The sequence below is a fragment of the Leuresthes tenuis genome, unplaced genomic scaffold (assembly GCF_036924035.1).
Source record: "Leuresthes tenuis unplaced genomic scaffold, fLeuTen1.0.hap1 SCAF_3, whole genome shotgun sequence".
Taxonomy (NCBI): Eukaryota; Metazoa; Chordata; class Actinopteri; order Atheriniformes; family Atherinopsidae; genus Leuresthes; species Leuresthes tenuis.
The window spans coordinates 26,734,821-26,760,437 of record NW_027325357.1 but is presented as its reverse complement, the minus strand read 5'-3'; the positions used below and the strand labels follow the sequence as shown (position 1 = coordinate 26,760,437).

The following is a 25,617-nucleotide window of genomic DNA, read 5'->3' as shown; positions in this document are numbered from 1 at the left end:
GGCCAAATTCTGACAGAAATGCAAGAATTCCTAAAAAAAATATTAAGCTGTGTGGTTTTGATTTTTATATTTCTGGAGAATCGCTGTTACTGTGTAATTCCATATTGGTTTCAAATCTATTTGTGACCGAGTATTATAGTTTGTGAGAGGCTTCAGTATGCTCGGACCGAAAGTGGGGAAGAGTGAGCCATCTCTTCTTTTTCTCAATCTGTGGGGTGGACCAACTGCGACGTTCCTGCTCAGTGACGCGGCGACGTCAGCAGTTGGTGGGCGGAAAAGCGGTAGTGTGTTTCGGTATCTGAAAATAAAGCCTGAACCGGGTGCCTTTATTAAGAGGATTCACACAGAAACAAGAAAAGGGTTTAGTTTGTTGCCTGCTGAAATGGCGGTTCCCGCGGGTCAGACAGACGTTCAGATGGACAGAGGTGCCCTGAGCGACCAGACAGTTTCCCCTGAAAACAACATAGACATCGACGAGAAAGAGTTGGAAAACATCACAAAGAAACAACGGGAAGACGACACAACAACGCTGCCTTTGCACTCGCCGTGGACGTTTTGGCTGGACAGGTAATAGTTTCAGCTTGTGCCTCGTTGTCTCTGAGTTTAGAGCCTGGGGACGAGCCGAGACGATGCGGGGACAATATTATTCAAGGCCACAGCTTTTCCGAAGGCCTCCCGGAGCAAAACGTACGAAGCGGGAGAAGTGTTTGCGTTTAACATGACCTTCTTCTGTTGACAAATTCCAACATCAGAGGCAGGTTAGAGGAGGTCGTTGTCCAAAGAAACAACTCCTACGCAGTACAGCGGACAAGTGCTCCTCTCACCTGGTGTTATTCAGTTATGCAACTCCAAGTTACTTTTTGTTTCCCAGCAGAAGGGCAACGGAGGGTTTGGGGGGGCAAATTAACTCCTAAATTTCCTATAAACTGTCAAAGAAAAAAGTAGTTTATCTTTTTACTTTTGTTCAAGCTCCAGCTAGTTTAACACACTGCGGTCTTGTTGGAATGCTGTGTTTTCTTCCTTTCCAGCTGTCATTAAAACGCATCCCCGTCTCTCTGTACGGGGTCATGGGAATGTTATTCGCCATTTCGATGCTTTTGTTGTTTGTTTTATTTATAAGTTATTAATCTTTTATGAGTTTGTTGGCCTGACATATTTAGGAATTCAAGTTTTAGTGGACTGAAGAAGAAAAAAACAACCCAGATTATAGACCACATCAAAGTTTCGACAAAGACACGTTCCAGAGTTCAGCCTCCTGAAATGTGACGCTTTTCTTGGTTGACATAGTGTTTTTAAAGGATTTACAGGCCATATGAGGCACTTCAAACTTGTAGTTGCCTCTTTTTCCCTAATTTGTGATGCTTAATAGATATAAGAAGTTACTGTATGTGGTCAGAATTTACATAGGATTTAGGATCCTTTAAAAGAAGTAAAAGAGGGTAATTTTGCTCATTTTAATCTGGCGTTCTGAGTTTCCTCACATTACTGCCCTCATGATCTATAAATACATGCACTGTTACAGCATGAAGACTGTTCCAGACCTTTGCGCTGTAAGTTTCAACAACTCAACTCTGTGATGCTTGTTAAAAGTTGTAAAAAAAAAACACCAAACTCCTGACATGTTCTGCATGTCTGCACATTTCTTATTGTCTTGTGTCGTTTGACCTAAAAACACTCGCTCTTCCAGGTCATTACCGGGCACGACAGCTGCAGAATGTGAATCCAATCTCAAGAAGATCTACACCGTGCAAACGGTTCAGGTGAGACTCCGTGTCAGCTGAACAAGCGCCATCGTCCTGTGAGCATAGCCATCACCAGCATGACTCGGCTAAAAAAAGTCAGATTTAGTTGGAGAAGGGCTTCCGTGACGGCAGTTCGTGGACAATTAAAGCTACAGTAAGCTGAGATGGCAGCAGGGAATAAACCGTTTCCCATTCATAGCGTATTGCTGTGTTACTCTGTCAACATTACTACTTTCTGATGGCTTGTTTTGCATGAAGGGAAAGTCACTTTTCACTTTTTATGGGGACTTGGAGGCGAATGTTTGTTCAAAGCTATTTTCACAGGCGACACAGCCCTGAAACGTTCCAGACGTCCTCCACAGGGGCTACATGTGAGCACACATCCTCGTCGGCGATCTAGTAAAGGAGCCCGGAAGGTCACCGAGTTCAAACCGCGTGTGAATACAGCAGCGAAGGCTTTGGAGCATTGTTGTTGATGAGGGTTGCCGCTTGGCGGGGCTCACTGTTGGGTAGCGTGTGCATTCTACCTGATGACACTTGAGTGTTTCCTGTTGTCAGAAGACGCCTCTGGCTGCGCAGCGCACGTGTGAACGGCAGCTGCGGGGAAAGTCGGGGACCACAATCTTCACACGATCTCCAGAAATTCTCTGGTTGTGTGTGAAAACGACTCGACGCGCGACTGAAAAGGGGAATCTCGTGAATTACTGACAGAGGGTTTTGTCTGGTTAGTGGAGAAGTTCCTCTTCGGCTGTACTTGAGCACAGAAAATACAGCCACGGTTTATGTGAGTCGAGTGTAAGAAACCTGAAAGGTAAGTCACCTGCCAGCTGGGTGACGTCTACAGCAGATGAAGAGTATCTGAAAGTGATGTCCTTGAGAAATCCAGCAAACATCTGACCCTGGACCATCAGCTGATCCAGCTACTGTTCACTTAAGCCTCATCATGTCATTCTTAAGGAAGAGAAACAGAGAGATGGTTGATGATATGTTGAAAAATAAAGGTGCTGATAGCAAATATTGACTTTATGCTCGTTAGACTTGTGCAAGCACCTTTCCACAGTTCTGTGTGAAGCTGTGGTGCAAGAATGCACAACTTGGCTTCAGTGTCTTACATCACTGAAGTGTCTTCAGTTGTTACATAGTTTGTCCAGCAGGGGGCAGTACCGGACAGATTTTCTTTTACTTCTGTGTCACGTCATGGTCACAATTCAAATATTGACCTAAAAAAATGTAACGGGTCAGACTGCCGCAGCCTGAACATGATGTTTTCTTTTTTTCTTCTTCTTCTGTTTGCAGATGTTCTGGAGTGTGTATAACAACATCCCTCCGGTCACAGCGCTGCCTTTGAGGTGTAGCTATCACTTAATGCGTGGAGAGCGGAGGCCGCTGTGGTGAGTCTCTTGTTCTAAATGTTGGGATCGTACCTCAGTATAAAATGCAGATCATGCAGTAACTGTCAATTACTACAGGTTTCCTATTGGATATATGAGATAAACTGATATTTTGAATAGGTTGTTGAATTTAGAACATATTTAACATCTTTTTTCCCCCCTCCTTTTTCTTTTTAATGCTTTACACTGACAGGGAGGAAGAAAGTAATGCAAAGGGTGGAGTATGGAAGATGAAAATACCAAAAGAAAATAGTGTAGGTGCCATCTTTAGTTTTCTCCGCCTTTCCCTTTGTGACGCTGCAGAAATGCTAAGAGGATGCTGTGTTTTTGTTTCAGGCAGCAGTTTGGAAAGAGTTGTTACTCGCTACTATTGGAGAACAGTTTGCAGATTACTGTGCCTCAGGTGTGTGCTTTTTTTTCCCTTTGAAATGAATAAATTACTTAAAAGCAACACAAGCCAGGTTGCTTTGGCGAAAACTAAACTGTTAAAACCGTTTGGTTTCCCAGACGATGAGGTGGTTGGCGTCAGCGTTAGCGTGCGCGATCGGGAAGACGTCGTTCAAGTATGGAACAGAGACGCAACGCTCGCGAACGAGGCAAATATCTTGGGCAAAATCTTTGAGCTGCTCCCGTACATATCCTTCAAAGCGGTTTTTTATAAGTGTAAGTATTCCTGTTTTTCTTCACTTACATGTGTTCTGCCTTCAGATTTGACCTAAAGCCTCGCAGAGGAAAGTCAAATACCTGGAATACCATCGGTCCTTCTTGGATTGGCGGACCCACATAGGCCAGTCGTGTTGCTACCTGCTAAATAGTCGTTGCTAAATTGTAACTAAAAAAGGCAGGAGTTGATTTGAGTCCTTCAACTGTCTCTGGAATAATGCAATCTGTGTAATAATCATTGGTTATGTGAAACAGATCAAAGGTTTCTAACCACCATCGATCACTCTGACTTTTTCAGCTCACATGGAGCATCATGCCTTTGAGGGAGGACGCTCAAGACATTAGACTGTATTGCACTTTTTCTTTTGTTTTTCCTTTGTTTTTTTTTGTTAGTTTTTTTTTTTAAAAGCTGAACTCTGTACCTGCCTCTACGCAAAAAAGGCAACGCCCTCACCCTAGTTACGGATTTTTTTTTTTGCTTTTGACAAGGAAATGTGTCCATATATTTTTCTAACTTCTAATGACTGATGCCTTGTTTTCATCTCAACATGGGTCCCGGAGCTCTGAAGCTCTTGGAGAATGTACATTCGACCGTAAATCTCATCCAGAATTCATTAGCACGTGTTGGTTTAGACTTCCTGTCTTGGACCCGTCCTCCACGTAGCTTGTGGACCCAACAAGTTATTTTCTGGTGTTGCGGTAGCAGCTGCATCGTAGAGTCTGTTTTTAACTGTTGAATATGTAAAACGTCTGCATTCACATCATGATCCGCTCAGCTTGTGCAGTGCCAAAGCGCTCGTCTGCTGTTTTAAGATGTTTGTGTCTTAATCATCAGTGTGTTTTACTCGGCTAGGCTTTTTTTTTTCTCCACTTGAGTGGAGTGAATGTCCTGTTTGTTTTGTTGAATCTTCAAGTGTCCATCAGATCAGGATAGCACTTGGAAAATTTTGCACATGACTACTTATCGCTGTCGTCCCTCAGTTACGAAGCCGTCATACAGAATCAAAGTTTAATCCAGGTTCCTCAGAACCGTGCACCTGGTGTCCAGATTTTATGATTAAAAAAAAAAAAAAAAAAAAAGATTTTAACAGCTTTATTTTAAGAGGAAAACCCCTCCTGAAAAGTGTCTATGGGAACGTTCTCAGCACATCAAACTTCTGTCACTGTGCACGTTGAAAGTAGATCCCCTGCTCTGCCAGACAGTCATTGGTGAGGACATGCTACATGTGCTCATGTTTCTCTGCCTGTAAACTCGTCCCTCTGCTGCCACCGTAACGCGTGAGGAATAGTGCAGCTTCTTTTCTATGAGGAGCAGGGTCGTGTTATTCCTGTATTTAGCAGTAGGAAGACGGAACACGTCACATTTCAGCTTTAGGAAGGTCGCCTCAGAGATGTGATGAGTGCCGGTAGCCATGAGGTCAGCTTAGACTGCTGTTTTAAAAAGAAATGAAAACGGCCAACTCGGCAACTAGTAGCCGCATGGGGACGAAAATCAGAAAAGGAGGACAGATGTTTCTGTTGTCAGTTTAGTTGCTACATCTGGTCCATTCCTCTGAAACCTGATCTGACTTTTCTCCACTAACCCTGTTAGCATACTGTTGTTTTATTCCAGTGTAGGCCAAAGTAACTGGACCGCTTCTGGTGTTTTTGTCTCGCGCTGCTTTTCTAGTTCAACTTTGGACTATTCGATAGTTATAAAGGGACATTTTCTTTATAAACATGATTTTTTTGCAGTGACATGGACAAAGGCAATAAAATGGAGCTGAAAATACACGCATCTTTGTTTTTTTTTGTTTTTTTTTTTGCACAGTACAGTCACTGAAAAATGTGTTTGAAATCTGTTCAGAGCAGCTCTGTTCCAGTCGCACATTACTCCTAATGTTGTCTCCCCTGGAAGGGAATGACGATGACCTCTCAGTGTAAAATAGGAGGCTCACTTTTGAGTGTTTTGACTGAAAACCTGCTCAAAGCTCATCTTTAGTAGTTACAGAAGTAATGCAACCCCAATTAAAAAAAAGATGGGATGCTGTGTAAAATGTAAGGTTTTTTGGGGGGTTCTTTAAACGCATACACACACACACACACACACACAAAAAACCTCTGCTTTGAAATGAGAGTTGCCTTGACTGATGAATAGAAATCTATATTTTTGCTGAGGCCAAAAAGCCAGACCCATCCAAATGATGCCATTCACAAGTAGCTGCTACAAGGTTTCTTCTTGTAAGCTCTCTAAACCCTCGTTCAAGCACAAGAACACAAATGGTTTGGACCCCAAGCCCCCGCAGCAGTATTTGATGTGAAGGCCTCATGTGCAGAGGGTGAGAGTGAGCAGTTGCATGGAAAGCTCTGTTCAGGGTTCGAGAGCATCTACTCTGCAGTGGTCACGCCAAGCTACAGCGTTTGAGTGGTTACAAGCAGCTGCTATGTACTCAACAACCCCCAAACTTGATTTGTAAGTAATCAAGGTGTTGCTTAACTAGTGATGAGTGTAAATGACCTGATTTTCAAAAGGCTTGAAATTTAAGATGACACATTACTTGTCTTAAGTTAAAGGAAAGCTGTTGGTCAGTACAGTGCAGCAGGCCCTGAGGCAGGCATCGCAGCATGTGATGGCTGCGATTCTTCACATGCAGTTGTGTGAGATTCTTGGAATACCCTTAATGGGCCGCTCGGGTGAGATCGGCCCACATCAAAGCCTGCAGCTCTCACCTCTTGAGGCCATCCATTGTTGATTTTGAAGTGTGTTTGGGATCACGATCCTGTTGTAGAAGCCACTCTCTTTTCATCTGTGGACTTTTTACAGACCGTGTTTTCTTAACTGTGCCGCCTGCGGCAACACAAGCCCAGAGCATGGTGTGTCCACCTCCCTGCATAGGAAAGGTGTGCTTTTCATGAAATTCCTCATTCTTTTCTGGTTTTCTTAACACTAAATATGCTTTATCTCATTTTAAAACGTTGTGTTTCAAGATTGCATCAAGCTTGTTTTAGGAGAACGCACTACAGGTGAACTAGTTCAGATTCTTAGATAACAGATATGACAATAAGGTTTGAAATAAGAGACAACTTAATTTGTAAAATGAGCTTTCTGACATTTGAGGTCTAAATATTCAAATGAGGTATTGACTGAGACCATATATGTGCGGATCTCCCTACATTTCTTTTAAACAAATTTGAATATTGTTGACAACCAGTTTTATCACTTTTTACTTAGATATTGGGTTTAAGCTATGAATGATACATGAACAAAGCTGGAACAGTTTGGTGTATGTATGTGCCACTGAAGAGGGGATTTCTGAGCGTAAAGGAAGAGAACAAATATGAGTCAAATATCCTAAAATGTCAACACTTTGAAAAGAATCTGTTTGCAGGAAGAGGCTTATTTTTGTCTCACTCATTAATGTGTTCAGAGACAGAATGCTGCCTGAGGTAACCGAGGCCCCGATTCCTAAAACCTTTATCCATTTAGCAGTTCTTCTGCTGGTCATTATCTGCACACTACCTGCAGACATTCTCCTCCTTTCATCACATGCTACAGCCTCCAGCAGCAAGGGAGAAACACCGCTTGAAACCCACCCATTTCCCCTTTTGGATATCAAGAGAAGCTCCTATTCATTTGCTTAATTACCTAATTAACAGAAAGCTAATTACTTTGTTGTGTACACGTACGTGTGGGGAGGCTGTTACATAACTGATAGGGATCCCCAATTAATTTGCGACCGTACTACATCGAGTCAGGGCCCTAATCCACCCAACACATCACCGGCATGACACCAACAAACACGATAATAAATTCCGACACAGACTCGTGGCTGTGTGGCACCGCTGAGCTCAGACACTCAGTATTGACATGTAGATCAAGCCAGTGAAGGATTCCAAAGCTTAGATTAGGCTTTAGATAAGACGGTACATAGATTTGGTTTTATTTTTGTTAACTATATCAGACGATCATGTTTACAACCTCACGGGGGGGAAAAAACTACAGTGATACCAATAAAAGTTGTTGATTAGATTATTTGTAGTGAAAGTGCAATGAGAAGAATTAAAGCCATGATTTCATAAAGGAAGAGAGCGCCTTTGAAACTTAAAAAAAAGTCCGATAAGAATACTTTGGATGTCAAAGTTTTCTCTTCCTGGGATTGGGATGTTTTTTCTGTAAACTTTGTAATCTTAATGTTCCTCCAGCTGAGGACATTTAGCTAAATGCGGCATGCTGTGTGCGAACGGCTGTGTGTTCTGTGCCCTTACGTGTCTGAAATCAGCTCATCTCAAATGACATTTTTGTGTTGCTCTGGCTTCAACTTGGGCCCTGGTGTCATTAAACGCAACATCGTGGATGTAGGCCAAGTAACGACTGGTGTGTCCCTAAGCTTTCACACTTGCAATAACGTGCAGCATCTATTCTGTATCTTCTCTTGTTGCATTATGAGCTGTGTATGCGAGACACAGTCTGAAATCAGACAAAATACCCCCCCCCCCCCTTTTTTTTTTTAAAAACTTTTTTTTTTTAGACCCACAACACATTACGATAAAAGAGTTGGGAGGAGGTCAATTAAGCCCTAGTAATGAGGTCAAAAATAACAAGAACGGAATTAAAAAGAGGTGTTGTGATCATTATCTGGTTGAAAAGCAGCAGCCATGGCAGGCTGACTCTTTGTGGAGCAAAGATGGGCCCCTCCAGGTTGTCAACAAATGTGTGAAAACATCATTGAAGTTTTTTAAGTTCCCTAAAGATACCCCCCCTACAGGGCAGAATAAGGTTAAAGATTTAAGGAACCTGAAGGAATTTGCCTCTGCCAAGCACTACAGGACAGCATAAAACTTAAAAACTTGACTGTGCAAACAAGAAGTGTTATGTTAACATTGAACAGAGGCAGCGCCAGCTTCTCTGGGCTCGGAGGCATCTGGGATGGACCATCACACAGCGGAAACGTTCCAAAAGCCAGGTAGTGTGATGGTATGGGGTTGTATCGGTGCTCTTTATACTTCTGTGATGGCAGCACTGACGCAGAGAAGTACTCTGACATTTTAAAGCAGCGTGTGCTGTGTTCAAAACAACTTTTTCCCTGGACTCCCATCTGTTCCTCAACAAGAGAATGCAAAACCACTTTCTGTGCACATTACAACGTCACGACTAAGGAAGAAGAGGGTATGGGGCCTGGACGGGCCTGGGTGCACTCCTTAGTGGAGTGTGGAGAGAATTTTGAAAAGGAAAAAACAAAAAAAAAAGTGACATCCCTGTAGTGTTGCACAGTGATGGGACAAAATAGCCTCATCACTTGATATTCTCAATATCACAATTTAAGTGTTGGGAGAAAGGATGGTAGCTTCACAGGTAAAAGATTACCATCCCAACTTAAAAAAAAAACGTGTTGCAGGCCTGAAATACAGAAACACATGAATATTAACGCATGAATATGGAATAAAGTCAAGATAAGACAAAATATGAAATATCTGTGCTTCACACTGTCTGCAATGAACTGAAAATAAAACTAAAAACAGGTCATTTGCATTTCCCGTGCCATCTTAACTTAAGATGATACATTTATCATTTGTCTTCCTGCTACACTCTCGTTTCCTTTAGTTAAAACATGTTGCGTTGCGTAAGGTCTTTACAGGTTTTGTGAATGTAGAATCGTAATTTCCTGTTTACCACTGTGACCGTGGAGCAAGGGATCCGTGCCACTTTACACTTCTTGTTTAACAGCTGGTTCGTCACGTTCAGGTTCACTGCACCAGAGATCAAGGTTGTCTGATGGCAACAAAGTAAAAAAAAAAAAAAAAACTGCGCTAAGTGATCAACCCCGCGTTTAGACGCAGAGACGGACACAACTCTTCCAAACACCGTAACGCAGAGTTACCGTGCAGTCTCCCGGTGGCTCGTGCAACATCATGCGTAGATCGAGGTGGAGGATGTCAATATATTTTGGAAAAACGAAAAATCGTTTTTGGAGCCTACGTGCTGGACAAAATAATGAAATGGGACCCGAGTCTGATTATTTGAAAAAGCACCAACAGAAAGAAATGTTAAAGGCAGAACTGAAAAATGTAAGTGACAGGGTTTGGGTGGTATCGTGAGGATTTGTAACGTTAAGTAAAAAACACACTCTACTTTGCCTGTGCATCTATGCTCAGTGTGGATATCTGACCAAATGTTCTTGTTGGCGGGAATGGTCAGAGGGTGGCGCTCTTTACTAAGGAACAGCCTTTAGTAAACGGGCCCATCTGCAGCATTCCTCTCCGATGCAGCCACGAGAAAGTTAAATACAACTGAAGGTGAAATGAGCACAGTTTTTCAAACCTTTATCAATTATTTGAAAAAAGAGGGAAAAACTTGGTGTGAACGAAAGAGAGAAAGACAAAAGTTCGATTCATGGTTGCTTTACAATGAGAGTTAACTGCTTGTGGTTGATCTTTTAATCAGGCCTCGTTTTATGTGTTTTTTCTTCTTGTCACCGAGTGTGCAGAACTTTTTTAAATGCAGCATTCAGACCGAGCAGCCGGTTTGACGTTTTAGGTGCAGTCATGTTCCATTCACAATGTGCAGATTTGGCCCACATGTTTGAAATTACAACTACTCTGCACTGAAGGAACCTATGCTCTGGTTATCTTCACTGTCATTTTTAAAACCACACAGCAGTCCTTATATTGGCTAAAAATTAAAACATCTGAGTGTGTCAAATAATTTTTCCTCTTTTCCCCCCAGTAGTCCACTGTTATGCAGACGCTGGCATTGGATGAGTTATGAATGGTGGATCGGGAAATTTTTTTTCTGAAATATTACTTCATTTTGCCTCTGTTTTAATTAGTCTAGCCTAGACATTTTAGCTTTTCTGACAGCCCCCTCTCTGCTGTCACACTTTCTGCAAAAACTAATGCATATCATTACATTTCCCAATAGAAAGGACCCACTAAGTGCCAGTAAGTGCTACTGAATTGTACTTGTGACTATGATGTTTCTGTGAAGGATCTGCGATGCTATGAACGTTGTTTACAACCAGCAGGTGGATATGACGTCACGTTTGGAAGATCAAAACAACAACAACCAAATCCGCGATTCTCCCTTTTTTTTTTTTTTGCTCCTTCTTCCCTCGGCGTGTTAAAATCTAATATCAACATTACGATAGGAGCTCGTGCTTTTCCCTGCAAGACAGCCTGGGAGGCAGCGAGAGTGAAACTCCACATTTTGCATGAATTCGACGCCCTCGGTAAGATTATCTCTTTCTCCTCATAGTTAAGTTTCTTAGTTAGAACCCCACAGCCGCCACACACTTCCAGCACGCACGCACGCACGCACACACCTTGACTAACGCCGAGGCGGGCAGAGTATTGCTGTTGGTGTTTACAGTGTGATTTGTTGTCGCAGGCGTTTCTCGGTACACAAGCTCGCGTGCACAGGTTCGTTATCTCCTACTAGCAAATCGGTACCCTCCGCGTGCGCCTTTTAGCAGCTGTAAAGCGTTTTCCATTCTGGTAAGTTTGACTGTTATCATGATGTTAACGTTAGCTTTGCTGTTTGGTAGCTAGATACCTGCCGCTGCACTCAAATACTCGCTCGGAGTTTGACTTCGGCTTTTGCTGTTCTCCTCTGAAATTGTAAGAAGGAGCGAAATGAACAAACAAACAAAAAGTACTGTTATTACGCAGAGTGGTGGGTAGCATTCTTTCATGTCGCTGTAACGAGTGGCTGCTACTTATGTCTTTGTGCAAATTGTTGTTCTGTCCTGTTGTTGGATAGTTGGGTTTCTATAACTTAGTTGAGGCTACACATGAGACCCTGGGGGGAAATGCACCTTTGAGGGAAAACTATTCGCACGGCTAGTGCTCGGTGGCTTCAAACTGCTTGCTAGCGGTAGCCGCTAACAGCCTGTGATTACAAGGTTGCGTGTCAAAGAATACATTTGCGGCGTTACAAGTTTTTAACTTTACATGGTGAAAGGGGAGTTTGAGAGCCGTGATTTCTTTGGAGTAAGCCCGGGGAAGAAGCTTCCCCCCCTCCCCACGTGTTAGCAGTCCTCTAAACTCCTAGAAAGACCGGAGGAACACGGCATTAGGACTGCTCTTACCTGAAGTTATTATAGCCTTAACGTATAAGCAGGTACTTTTATTTAGCTGCCCACTTGCGTTATTGAAGGCTGCTAAGGTTGTGTGGCTCGCCTGCTCAGCGGTAAGACTGCACACAACACTTGTAAAGCGGATATTCACTTCTTAGTCAACTTTTTATTTGAACACAGTATTTACTGGACTAATTTTTGAATAGTCGACAACTCGGAATTGAATTTAGAATTGAAACCACAGCGTGTAAAGTATTCAAAATGACGCCACACTGTTAGTTTGGACAAAGTTTGGACAAAGGTTTCATTGAAGCAGTTAGTGTTGCTTACGGGTGAACACTCTCCTAAATCTAAGCTGACCGGACTTGTAGATGCCTTCTCTATGACTTACTTAATACTTTTTTGTTGTTGTTGTTGGTTAAATGAACATTTTAACAATTATCAGTCAGCATTAGCTGCTTTTCCCCATATGTTGTGCCCTGCACTGGAATGCTGTTTTTTTTTTTTTACACTGTAAAAATCTTTTCCTCTGGTTTGGATAATTTTTTATAGCAGGTGTATTTCAGACAAATGACGGGAATAAAACAGACAACAGTTGGTTTTACTGTGCAGCTTACACTTTAGATGCAGTCATCCAATGTAGTCACATTATAATAATTCTAATTATTGCTGTTATTGTTGATATCACTGAATCAAACTACTCAGTGTTTAGACCAGAAATAAATTAATAATTAAAATAAATTAATAAAAAGATAAAAGCTCGGCACATTCGCTTGTTAGGAACTTTATGCACATGAATGAAAAAATACTGCCCCGATATTTTCTGCTGTAAGTCTTCGGCTGGCAACAGCAGGACTAAAACCTTCTGAAATTTTACAAAGGGGGAAACTGCAGCTTTAACAACTCTTGCTGGCAGTGCTCCCTCCTTCTTGGTCTTTGGATTAGTCATTGTCTGAGGGGTGGAAAAAAAAAACACTTTTTTGTCGGAGAAGTAAAGTAAACAGCCTCCAACAAGCGAACCTTGACAACCCAGATTAAGGAAAACATTGGAGATCAAACAGTGCTGCTGCTGGGCTGTTGTCATGAGCTGCCTGAGAGAGAGCGAGCTGCAGACTATTTGAACAGGCACTGGGGTTTGTGTGCTCACTTATGCAGAAATGGACCTTCACAAATGCTGACCCAGGTTTTAAAACGCAGGATGAGCTTTCTTCGCAACTTTTCCTGGCCTGCTGTTTGACACAGCCTTTTACAAGCGAACAGACAGCCTTCTGCCGCCTCGGACGGCAACAATCTTACGCCGTCTCCCCGAGTTTGTTTATAGAAACAAGAATGATTGTACTTTCTCTGCCCCATGCCACAACTGAATTAATTGAGTTGACAGAAAAAAATGAACTTGAAATTTAAGGATCAGCTGTATGCACTGTGATGCCTGATGGTGCTTTACACACTAAAGTGTGATTATTGTTCTATTTGGAAAGCCCTTGTTTCTGGTTTGTCCTCCTCAGGCTTGGACCGAAGCTGCTCTTTGTGGAGAGCTGAGGTTCAGCTGGTAAGAAAGTAATCAGTCACTCATGCATTCAGTGTGAGGACTCCCATCCCTGAGAGGAGCGGCCCTCTCTTTCATCTGACTGCTCAGTATTTGTGAACACACATTGAAATACCCTGTGCGGGGTACCAAGGGGCTGTAAACTGACTGTGCACCCTCGCTTGCAGCTGAATGATAAGGAGGACTTATTTTAGGTCCAGTGTGGGAATAAAGGCTCTGCATTTGCTATATGTTTCTCTCCAGATTTATTCGCTGGCTTCATCAGCAGTTGCTTGAAACATTGTCGCATAAAGCCAGACAAGTGACAGATGAATAAAAAGAATTTCCTGGTAAATGAATTTACCGTGGGAGTTTTTTTTTTTTTTTTTCCACGTGTTTGATTTGCACAGCACAAAAGGGAAGAGCAGCACTCAGATACAGCTATATGAATCTGAGTGCTGCACGCTCATTAGCGCTGTGTTACATGAATGGAGGTGATAACAAAGAGAAAGCGTGACAATATTTCCAGGGTAAAAGGTTAGTGTGTCCGGGCCCCTGTGGCGCGATCAGGCAGACGGTTCCTCGCAATTGGTCTGAGAGTGGGCAGCGTCAGGTGAGCTCTGTGCAGCTCCTCGGTCTCTATGGAGACCGCAAAAGCGCTCAGGACAGCCATTAACTCTTGCAACCATTAATTATGGTCTTGTACTGTCATCTGTCCTTAATAAAGGGAGGGATGGTGGCAAAAAATGTTCAGGAAGAGAAGGAGGACGCAATTACAATCAATTAACTTGGGTTAGAATATGAAGTTTACAGCTGATGCTGTTTTAGGAATCCTGAGCAACACTGGAATACGGCTTGTGCATTGTGTATTAGGTCACGTGTTGATTCCAGATGAAAGCTGCATTGTCATTCTAATAACTGGCCTGCTGTACATGCAGTTGAATTAGACTGTATGTGCTGCACAGAATTTTTTTAGCAGCCTCTTCTTCATCACCTCTTTCATACAATAAACTATATATAAGTGATTTCAGTAATACAAACAAAAGAGAGGAGTAAGCGTTTCAGTTAGAAGCCCCCTACAATGGGTAAAAAAAGGAGATTTTAACTAAACCTATAAGCCAATGGAATGCATCTACAACATACAAATTTAGTTTGCTTTGAATGAATCAAAACATACTCTGTTTAGGAACTGCTTGACCAAATGCAATTTTGCTTCATCCATTCGCTCCTGATTTCTTTTAGCCCACGCCAAGAGTTGACGACATGTACAGTCTAATCACGATAGAGTTCCCTTCTTCTTTCCTTTCGACTGATTCTCTTGGAAAGCAATCGCTGAAAATCCAAGTTTCTTAAATAGCGCAGCGCTTGTCTGTTTAGAGAAGGATGCAGGTAAGCTCCAAACGTTTTGGTCCAGACTCGGGGGACTCAGACATATGCTACAAGCTGTGCTCAGCTGCCTGGCCAAACCTCAGCACCTGTTTCCATCAGCTGTCCGGCCTGTGTGTGTGTTCGGGACGTGGCTGATGAGCTGGGGTTACTTTTTAGGGAAATTTCTTGTTTGTTGAAATATGCATTTATTAATATTTACACTGCAAAGCTTGGGTGTTTACTCTGTGATGAGCTGAGATACTTACTTGCTGTCTTGTTTATGGTTACAGAGCAACATGGAAAGGAAGTGAACTGAATAATCTGAAGCCGCCAGTGAAAGTTGATTACATCAGAACGGTGAGTGGTGTATCGCTCTGTTTGAACTTCCATTGTGTGTTCAGAAGTTTATGTTCAGACAGTCGACACATAACATACAGCCTGAATCTCTCTTGCTTTGATCTGTCACAAAGACTAAACCTCGCAACACACAAAATGACGTTGATCCTGATACTCTGCCCTTATCCTTCCAGGAAGTTTCGGTCAGAAGAAGAGAAAAATAATGTGGTGGTGACCGTAGAGTTTCAGGGACGAGATTCCTTTTTTATTTTGGTCAATATTGAGATAAAAATGATTCAACATGACTACCAGTTGACTCTGGCGATGGATTTATCATGTGTTTATTGAATAAAACAAAAGGGTAAAGAAAAGGAAAACAAAAACCGAGCCGAGATAAAATCCCGCTAAGAATTAAGAGAATTTTGAACTCAGCAAAACATGCCGCAGCCTGGCAAGTTGTGAGTTTAAGGGAGAGGCAAAAGCCACTACTGTGAAGAAAAGTGGTGCGCTGGTTTTATAACACAAACCAGAGCCAAGGCTTTGTTGCACAACAAAATATGACACATTGCTTATCTCTGTTATCTCCCTTTTTTCACAATTGTTGAAATCCAGATTTGTAAATTAAATATGACGAACCGTCTGGCTCCAGGGTCAGCTGGGGTTGAAAGGTGGCTTCATAATACATAGAAATTGTAATTGGTACAGATGAAACACCAATTTTTTTTGATGTTCTCATAACAGGTTGCAGAGTTTTTTTTCTTCTTCTTTCTGTTTTTTGCAGCCCTTGCCTGAAATCACAGTGTGGTTAGATCTGTGAAACATTTTGTCTTTGTCTGTTTAGGCTCCTTTCGCTGCTACTCTGTTGTCTTTCTCTTCGGTTGCTGTGGCTCCTTGTGCTATCTCGCCTGCTCGGAGCAGGACCTGCTGGTGAGCCTAAAAACCTATTCAAAGCTGGAAGTGGAGCGCTTCGGAATGTAAGGCTGTGTGGCCTGGCTTCAGATTGAATCATTGCTTCTGCCGTACCGCTGTGGTGAAAGTAATGGGATAATCAGAGTAGCAAAACTGACATTTGCTAATGTGAACTATCACTTAAACCCCGATAAATGTAGTAGGCAGCGTATGAAATACGCTTGCCGGAGACACTTTTAGGGCCTTCATCCTTGACTCCTTGGCTGTGTTTTCAGTCGGCAGTCCCAGTCTAATAAGAAACATAACATGGCAGGGCCTGCTCTTCCATCATCATTGCTGGGTGGAAAGTTGGTGCGCTTTGATCATGTCTTTTGGGCGCATCACTCCGGCTTAGCTTGCTGCTCGCTATGTGATAAGCCATCAGAGTACTCAGATCTCAGCCGGCAGCTCCACGGGCTTGAGGAGAGACAGGAGAGAGTAATGGAGATGAGGAGAGAGCAGCAATGCAAATTCTGTTGACAGACTGTTACTGCAGCTGTTCTGTATGCCTTTGAATTCAACAGTGTTGCTGTCCCTCTTCACTCGTCTGTGAAGAAAAAGGCCAAGTTTCATTTTTAAGTCCTGTCTCCGCGGAACGATCTGCTCCTGTGTTGTGCATTTTGCCCTGTTGGCAATTAAGCCACCTTTAATTACAGCCGCACATTAATTGACTCAAAAACATGTGATTAAATTATTTTACAAACTGTTGTGCTCAGATGTACCCTTAACCACATTTAGCAGATTCAAGTTCACTTTGAAGTGGAATGCTCCCTTTTCTCTCTGCTGCCTTCCTGCGTCTGTACATAAAACATCATTTTGAACCTCCATTATAAAAGGGTGCTCCTAATTGACGGGTTGCTGCTTGTTTATTTGATATATATTTACAAGCTGGGAGGTAATTGGGAAGCAGTAATTACCCTAGATGCAGTGCTGTGCTTTAAGCAAAGGTGCTACCACGCTGATGAGTCTGGAGCACAGATGAAAGTGTGCAGGTTACTGTTATCATCCTTGAAGGCTGTTAAAACACTTGACAGCTAAGAGCAGAGATGGCTAATTGGGCCTGTGTCCCTTACTCAGTCTCATTGTTTATTGTGATGATGCACTGCATAAGATTAATGACATGATACTTTCATCCGAGCACTTTTTTCTGGTACAGTTGTTTGCAGCATACCTGAGCAGTTAAAAGCAGCCATAAAAAGGCCAGTGGATGTAAGGGATTTGTGGATTTGGGCTCCGTCCTGATGATGTTGTTCCTTCACTGATAATGGCCTTGTTAACTGAGATTCATTACTTCTTCACTCAGAGTCCCTTGGATATTGAGGGAAAGTGTTCTCAAACTATACTGCGCCTGCCACGGTGAAGTCATTGTGATGTGGTTTGGTGAGCTATTCGTGGAAGGTGGTGACGGTATCTTCCCTGACTCCTGATGATTCAGTTGACCTGAGACTGGGGTGGTGCGGGTGGTATTTGACTTTGTTTGCTACCTCAATTCCACTTTCACACCAACTCTCGCTTTCTCTCTGTCTCTTTCGCTAACACTTTCTCTCACTCTTCAGTGCACTCCCTCTAACATACAGAGACACACACACCTCGTTTGTGTGCAGGCTGCTGTTGTTTGATAGCGAGCTCTCCCAGAAGATCTTCAGACATTGTTGTTGTTTGCCTGCACTGGTTGGAGTGTGTGACTTGCATTTGCCCAGGCTCCTTTGAGGGAGTTTGTTTTTGTTCTCAGTGCTGTAAACAGGGTGGGGCTCCATTCCCAAACCACCCAGTTGGAGATGGTTATTTTCACAGGACTTATTTTTTTGTTTATCATTTCGGTCAATAGATTAGCCTGGGGTGGAATTATGTGTTGAAGCAGATAGTGTGACTAACTGCATGTGCTGGCCAGATAAACACGTTGCTGCTGCTGTTTTTGTGATTAAAGTCTTTTGATATCATTTCGGGTATAAGAAAAAAATCTAAATTCAAATGTAAATTTAAACTTAAATTTTCATTTTTTTTTTTTTTTACTAGAACAAAGAAATGATCTTTAGTGTTCTCACTGTATTTAGAAAGCCCAAACCATTTCAGATTTGATGCCCATGGGAGAGAGGCACGTTCACCCCGGTGCGCCCCATCACTCGTTCTGTCCACCCGAGATGAGCTCTGGTCCAGAGGACTCCGTGACGTCTCTGCACAGCGTTGATGTATAGCTTCCTCCTTGTGTAATACGGTTTCAGGTTACATTTCTGGATGCAGCAGCCAACTGGTTTGAATGAAAATGGTTTTCCAAGGTACTCCTGAGCCTGTGTGGCTTTATTGATCATCATTGTTTCTCATGTAGTTCCGCCTGAGGGTTCGAAGGTCAGGCGCATCCTATCACTGCTGATTTTCACGGTTTGCCTTCAAGCACTGAGATTTCCCCAGACACCCTGAAACTTTTTGCAATATTATGCACTGCAGATGCCGAAAGACCAGAGTTCTCTGCTATCTTCCATTGAGCAGTATTTCGTGGAACTGATTGATGGGTCTTGGACTTGAACTTGGAGTTTGGCTCAAAAAGTGGTGAACCTCAACCCAAACAAAGGCTTTGGTGGATGTTCATTTTATATCCAACCCTGATACCCTCACCTGTCTGTTAATATGCTGGTTGTAGAATCTTCTAGAAAGGTGTTACTAGTGTGTTCCAAAAACTCACTCCCAACTTTTTTTTTTTGTGTTGATGGCATCAAACTTGACATCTGTTTATATTTTCTAAATACAATGAAGTTGTTCAGTTAAGACACGATTTTACTCCGACTCGCAGCATTTTTTTCAAATATCGCAGCATTTGAATAAAAAGATGATCAACTTGTGGTAGAAATACATTTTCTCATCCCTATCTTGACTTAGGGCCACTCAATTATCTGCGTTTATCAGATAAGTGTGAAGTTGAGATCCACCCAAAGATGCTTGTCAGGTGTGATACGTCTGTGGCCTTCACAGAGGGGCTCAGCATCAGAGGCTGCTGATGTCTATAAGTCCCTTTTAGTCAGGAGCTGCTGCTGATCCTGTAAAGGTCTCACCGGAATCATACAGCAGCAAGCTCCACAATCCCTTCTGTAATGTGCAGCCAGTGTCAAGTTGAAATGGTCAGGAAGAAGGAAATTGGGACGATCAGTGCCCCTTTACGAGAGTGGAAAACATTACCTTGCTGTGCCACTACTTCAGCGTTGCTGTCAGAGGCTTGTTGCAGTGAATCGAGGGGTGAGAGGTGACTGCTTGCTGCATGATGCACTCATGCCACCGGCTAAATGCAGCTGTTGCTCCTTTTTTCGACTGATAAAACTTTTTTTTTCGTGCAAGAACAGTCTATGTGGTCGGGGAAGGTTAAGGATTTGAAAAATCAGTGAAATATTTGAAAGCAACAGTTTTTGTTTCAGTAACTCACAGAAAGCGAGCTGGAAGTATTAGTTGCCTGTATTAGTTTAGTCAGCCGTACACATTGTAGGCTTAAAAAAACACACCAACTGAAAACCTAGATGAGGAAACAACTTGTTGCACAATCAAACAAATCAAAAGCATTTTTACTTATTATCCAATCCTGGTAGTATTCCCGTGTTTCTAAAGACGAACATACTTTACAGCCTGACAGAAGGTGCGCCGGTGCACACCTGTACTCAGGTGACACGACAGCAGGCAGTAACAACAAGCGCATAGCTCATGTGTAAAACGTGTCAGAAAGCAAAAGAGTGTGTGATTGTAGCGAGGAAAAGAAAAGGGCAAAAAGCAGATCTTGTAAAACAGGAGTGTAGTAATCAGCTCTTGCTTAAGAGCTTGACTAACTTTGTCACAGAGCAGCATTTCCAGTTGATCTGAATGGGTAATACTGGCCCTGGCCACTTCTTGGCTGTCTTTTGAATGATAGCGCAAACCCTCTGTGTGAGGGCTGGAAATAATGTCGTGTTGTGGCTTCAAGACATTCTTGTGTCTACACAGCTACTGTCTGCCAACTAAAAAAAGAGAAGGATTATGAGTGGGTGAGTGTGAGCGAAAAAAAATGGATCTAGAACTGAAACCGTATTTGGTACTTATTTTGTAGCAGGTAGTGGAGTAAAAAGCAGCAGAAAAAGCCTTCACTGTGAAGCAGTGAAGTGAACGGAATGTGTGGAGTTTGCTTGGAGTTGTACAGAGGTGTGGATAACGTGTCACATACAGCAAATATATTTCATCTTCTGTTCATCCAAGTCATCCAGCTTTTTCTTCAGCTGTTGCCATTTTTCTCTGTGGTATCATTTATTGAACATGTTATGTGTTTTGAATGTAGTTCTTAGACCATACCATTTTCTAATTATTAGAGAATTCTTTTAACAACAATAACCTAGCGCTGGATGATCAATCAGTGTTATTGATTCATTGAATTTGCTATTTAAAATTGACATTTACTTGGGGAAAAAAAAATCTCTTTAACTTTCACCACAAGAGGCATTGTTTATGTGCCAAAGTGTGAACTTTGTTCTTAGTTATGTTTACAAATGGGAAAATGATCTCCTTCTAGTAAAAGCACCCAATCTGGCACGTTAAATGTATCTTTACGAGAGTTAAAGAAATATGACGTTTTTCCCTGAAGAGGAGGCACTTTTAGCTCTACTTTGAAGTCCAGTTTGATGTTTAAGGTGTTTTTCAGGGTATATTTTCAAAATGTGGAAAGATTGTGTCCCTGGATGTTGGGCTAATGTTTGAAGTTTGCTGAAAGACTGGAGGAAACTACTCTGTCAGTGTTGCTTAGAATGGTAAAAGTGATGGAATTCTCACACCTGGAGGATGTTCCTTTAGCTTAGTTTTTTTTATTTAATATTTTAGATATGACACAAAGCGACTTTCAGCCGGACATTCTGGCTTTGATAAACATACCTAAAAAATGTTTAATTAAATACTACTTTTTTTCTTTGATTTATGAAATGGGAAGAAGATAAAAGAAAAAAAGAGCACTTTTTAATTTGTATTTCTGAAACAACCACATGCACAAGTCCAAACATGCAAATGAGTCTGCACTTAAAACAGAGTGCTCGGAAAGCTTAATGAGCTGTTGCACCTGGCTGGTTGACAGGAAACATGGCTCGAACTGTGAAAACCATGGAAGGAATTATAAATCTTCTTTCGAGAATATAATTCGCCTTGAAGTGTGGCGAAAAAAATCAGTTTTCCTCGCTCCCCTTCGGCCATACAGAGTCCAAACAAAATGGGAAGGCTGTAAAAGGGAGACATACGGGACAAGTGTCAGGATGGAAAACTCAGAGCTTTACGCCTGAGAACAGAAAATATATGACAAATAAATGAATGACAAATGGACAGAAGCAAGACGGAACTCTCAGAAACCAGCTACAGGGAATAACGTAAACCATCGGTAACGGCGAAACAGAAGGAAACGAGGTGCCAAAGAGAAGCAGTCACGGACTGTGGATGAGTGGATGAAACTGATGCTGGAACTGCTGATTCATTAGCATTACAGTAGCTGCACAGGTGGACGTCAGTCTCCCTGAAAAGTAATAGTGGAAATAAAGTTGTTTTGGGTGTGTTTTATAAAGCCAGCGTGTTCAGTTATTGAATCAAATCATTTTCGTGTCAAATCTGCGTCTTCTTTTTTCTTTTACAAAATTAAAAAAACAAACAAAAAAAAAAACCCTCTTACAAGCGTGCCGACTCCATATTTGTTAGCCAGGGCTTGTTTTTGGTTGCACTTTAAACCCAAAGGGACATTCACTGAAACGAACTGAACTGAATTTCGTTGTTGCAGTTTGTTGTTTTCAAGAAGTAACGAACAAACAAAAAGTCTTTTTGTCCAGCGATAATAGAAGCATGGTTTACAAACACGAGTTTGTAAATGATCGCAGTAGCAGATCACACTCACAAAGAGCTATCTGCTTCACGCACCGTTGCCTTCCTCCCAGCTCACTCCTCTTACCATTTAGTCACTATTTTTAGCCTTTTGTTGAAAACGTCCTCCACCTGCTGCTGTAAATATGATGTGGTTTAAGCAATCAGCTGATCAGAGTTATTGGATGTTTTTCTAAAAGCCTTTTCATGTTGTGTGTATGGAAGTGCATGATGTACAAGCTTTTAATGTGTTGACCAATCAATTCCTCACACTGAAAAACAACTCCTAGTGAGATATGGGTAAATCAATCTTCTCATACTCGGCTACAGAGAAGAGCTGGGCCAGGCTTTTGAGTGCATTTCTGTGTACTTTATATGCAATTGTATGCAGTGATTGAAGGGCTAATTCAAAGAATTTTAATCATTCTGACCAGCCCTCTTGCAGTGTCATCTTTTTTGCAAATGCCCCATAAAATGAATAGATGAGCAGTCTCTTTTTAGAGCATAATGGCTGCATTAGAATATGAGATGGATTGAAGATGAAAATTCTGTATGCTTCACGCACTCTTTCACTTTCACTGTCATTCTGATCACTTTTATCAATAGCAAACCCGTGCGAAAGACCTTCCAGGGTGCAGTGGAGTGTTGAGTTTGACCCCCACAAACAGTGGAATGGGGGGGAAAAAAAAGCAGAGGTGAGAACAAATTGAGCCGTAAATTGTAGAGTAACTGTTGCAGGAGCAACTGTTTCAGTGTGAGCTTAGCTAATGTATGATTTTCTGCCGTTAGACCAAAAATAGATTGGTTTTGTTTGTGTCTAAGTCTCTCCACCTTGATTGATTGCAGTGCCACTCCCTCCTACAGGATTCACAGTGACGGTGATCTTTTTCCACCGAATGAGATCATACCCATTGAGGTTGTGTGTTGTTCTCATCAGGGTCAACCACAGAGTGCCAGCCAATATGTAAACAATGGAGGAGACGGTTTCTCATACCCTAACTGACATTTCCTTGTCTGATGATTCAACTGAGAGATGTCATCTTGCAGAGTAGTTTCTGTAGTTTCTTCATCCATCACATTTTCTGTCTTATACTGTGTGTGCATGAATATTAGAGCCCATTGAAAGCATCATGCAGCACTTTAGCTGGTGCTTGTTTGGCTCAGTCGACGAAAGGCGCTACTCTGCTCTGATTAGTTGTCTAAGGCAGCTGTTGACGCTCCTGGTATTCGTAAATATTTTTTCGAACTCCTACAAATATATTTTGAAATATAACATAACATTATAAATATAAAAATTTTTGCAAGTCAAATCCTAATTTTAATAGTGTATTCTTTAGGGAAGCTAAAAGTAGCATATCTGAATCATAGTGGAGTATAAGTATAATGTATAAAGAAATAGGTGCTCAAGTTAGGTACAAATATCTCTGTTTGAACTTGTGCTTTTGGAGCAATGACAGTGTTTCTGAGGCTCTTTGTCAAGTCTGAATTGTCTCCCTCTGTCAGATGTGGCAATCTAGCACCAATCAAACACTATTGTTGCCCTTCTTCAGTGCCATAACACAGCCACTGAAGGAGAGATGGATGTAAACTGCTGCTCCACAGGTTTGTAGGTCTATACAAGTAGAAAGTGGTATCTGAAGTGTGCATCTTCAGATGGTGTAAGAATTGGTCAGGGGCAACTGAAACCACTCTTTTCTGTAATGAAGCAACCTGGCACTGAGGCTCCAGAAGCTGTCTCACATTCACATTCGGAGAGTGAAACCTCAGATGTTTTTCCGCTCTCTATACTTGTGCTAATGTAAATGATTTGCATGGAGTTTGTCCCTGCTGATTATGGCTGTTTGGACTGTTCTTTTTGGAACCGTGCCAATTGAATTTTCTGCCTTCTAACACGCTCGGAGAGTGGGGAATACGGTTTTCATTGGGCCCGAGGCTGGATCTCCTTTTAGTCTCCTCCAGTCCTTTAACATCACTCTGACAATTAGTGAGCTCGACCGTCCCCAAATGACACACGTAATTAAAGAGTTGGCATTATAATTACAATGTGTTTATTGTCTGTTTATGGGTTCTGTGCAGTGTGTAACGCACTGGGAGACTTCTTTGGTGTAAAAGGATTCAGGGCTGTTAATATACTAGGTGGTAAATGTGATTTTTATGTGGTTAACATCTCGATGCCTCCTTTATCAGCCCTTTGACAGGCGCTTCATTTGTAGCACATACAGCACGATTTTGGCAGACAGGAGAAACGGGCATCAGAAAAAAATAAATGACTTAGTCATGGGCTTTTAACGGGCACAGGGGTAAATGCATGTCAACTAAATGATGCAATTTATTCCCCTCTCCTCATTTCCACGCCGGCTGCCAGCTTTAAATAAGTGATACCCAGATGGTATTCACATGATGCCCACTTGGTGACAAAACGGTCCTTGGGAATAAAGCCGACGACCACAGCAACCAGTGCGTCAGCTGGTGAGCCTGTTGCTTTTGCACTCTTCATGTCTCAGTGTGTTGTTGTGCTGAATTCTTTGGGAAGTTTGAATGTGAGGGTTCCCAAATGAGTTAGAAGAAAGTCCTGCTAATAAGAAGCGTGGGCGAGACGTTTTGTTTTTCACAGCTGATGTTGGGGTTCCTGGTTTCTCGGTCCAAAAAAAAAAGAAGAAAAGTAATGAAGGGGGCCTCTTGAGTGATATCAGCTTGTCAGCAGACTGATTTGTTTATCTTCTTATTCAAAAAGAGGCAAAGCCTCTCCTCTGCAGCTGTCTTTGGGTGCACTGTTTTCTGGAAAAGTGGTGAACTGTGTCGTCTCCAGCCACTAACAACCAACAGCTGCAGCATCAGCCACCACCGCTACAGATCGGGGGAACAATGTGGAACTGATTTACTAATGCAGAGAAATAAATAAACAAAAGCTCTGGGGGAAAAAAAAAAGTGAGAGAGAAACAAATGCCACAAACAACACACAGCTTATGCAAATGTAGGCGAAATGTGTTCGTCAATCGATAAGCCCCATTTGTTTACGAAGAGACTGCAGGACAAGAGTGACCGTTTTACACAGAGTTGCACATAATAAAGTTTGCTGTTTTATCTGCAGTAGCTACCCAAAAACATCTGTTCATTTTTTTCCTCCTTTACAGTACATGTCAAACCCACACATTATGATGAAACGCACCAACTATTTGTTTTTGTTACTGTGTTGATGCATAAGACACCAGATGTTCGAGGCAAAGCTTTAGTCATTGTGGTGGGAGAGGGGTCAAACTGTCAGTAGGTTAAAGGTTGAGCACCGTTAAAAAAAAGAAAAAACTGCAGCACCCTCACAGTTAATTAGAAATGAGATATTTATGCCAACACGTTCACCTCCTTTTGAGCTGCTGTTGAAAATATGAGGATTTTGCCAAAGTTGAAGTGCGGTGCAGTTTTCTGTGTCAGATGCCCTGTTTCCCCCCATTAATGAAAAATTAAACCTTAACAGCTCATCCTGTTGTTTAGCCTTTTTCTCCCAGTCACCTTGTAATTGTTTCTGTGTCTCGAGCAGAAAATGGTAATGCTTTGAGAGACTCGTCGCTTCCACCGAGCGGCTCTCTATCACACTCTCGCATTCTTTTAAAAGGAAAAAGGAAGATGAATTTTGCCCATAAAGGCTGTATCACAAGGGCTTTTTATCCTAAATGGCTTTGGGGATTGTTATCTGTGGAAAGTGTGTCCTGCCTCCGTCGTGTTCAATCAAGTGTCCACTTAGCTGTGACTGGGAGTAA

The 25,617-nt window shown here is 42.1% G+C and overlaps 2 protein-coding genes across 8 annotated transcripts in view; both read left to right on the top strand.

Annotated features, from left to right (window-relative positions):
* The first annotated feature begins 243 nt into the window (after positions 1-243).
* Positions 244-5,569, top strand: LOC140303888 (eukaryotic translation initiation factor 4E type 3-like). Of its 3 annotated transcripts, XM_072382850.1 has the most exons (7): positions 246-567; positions 1,688-1,760; positions 3,039-3,133; positions 3,327-3,387; positions 3,470-3,536; positions 3,641-3,796; positions 4,095-5,569. In XM_072382850.1, exons 1-7 carry the CDS (start codon positions 383-385, stop codon positions 4,139-4,141), a joined length of 684 nt encoding a protein of 227 aa, XP_072238951.1. In that variant the 5' UTR covers positions 246-382; the 3' UTR covers positions 4,142-5,569. The 3 variants fall into 3 exon arrangements, with proteins under 3 accessions (XP_072238952.1, XP_072238950.1, XP_072238951.1); XM_072382851.1 differs by lacking the exon at positions 3,327-3,387 and having other exon boundaries at positions 244-567; XM_072382849.1 differs by having other exon boundaries at positions 245-567; positions 3,641-4,187.
* Positions 5,570-10,913: 5,344 nt separating this feature from the next.
* The window catches only part of foxp1b (forkhead box P1b), a 154,507-nt gene continuing 139,803 nt past the window's right edge, over positions 10,914-25,617 (top strand). For 3 of the 5 annotated variants that reach the window (XM_072382842.1, XM_072382847.1, XM_072382840.1), the window contains exons 1-2: positions 11,119-11,266; positions 15,031-15,097. The gene's annotated coding sequence lies outside the window, so the exon portion shown is untranslated. Of the gene's footprint in view, positions 11,002-11,118; positions 11,267-15,030; positions 15,098-25,617 lie in introns of those variants that run through there. The other 2 variants (XM_072382843.1, XM_072382841.1) reach the window with 1 other exon arrangement.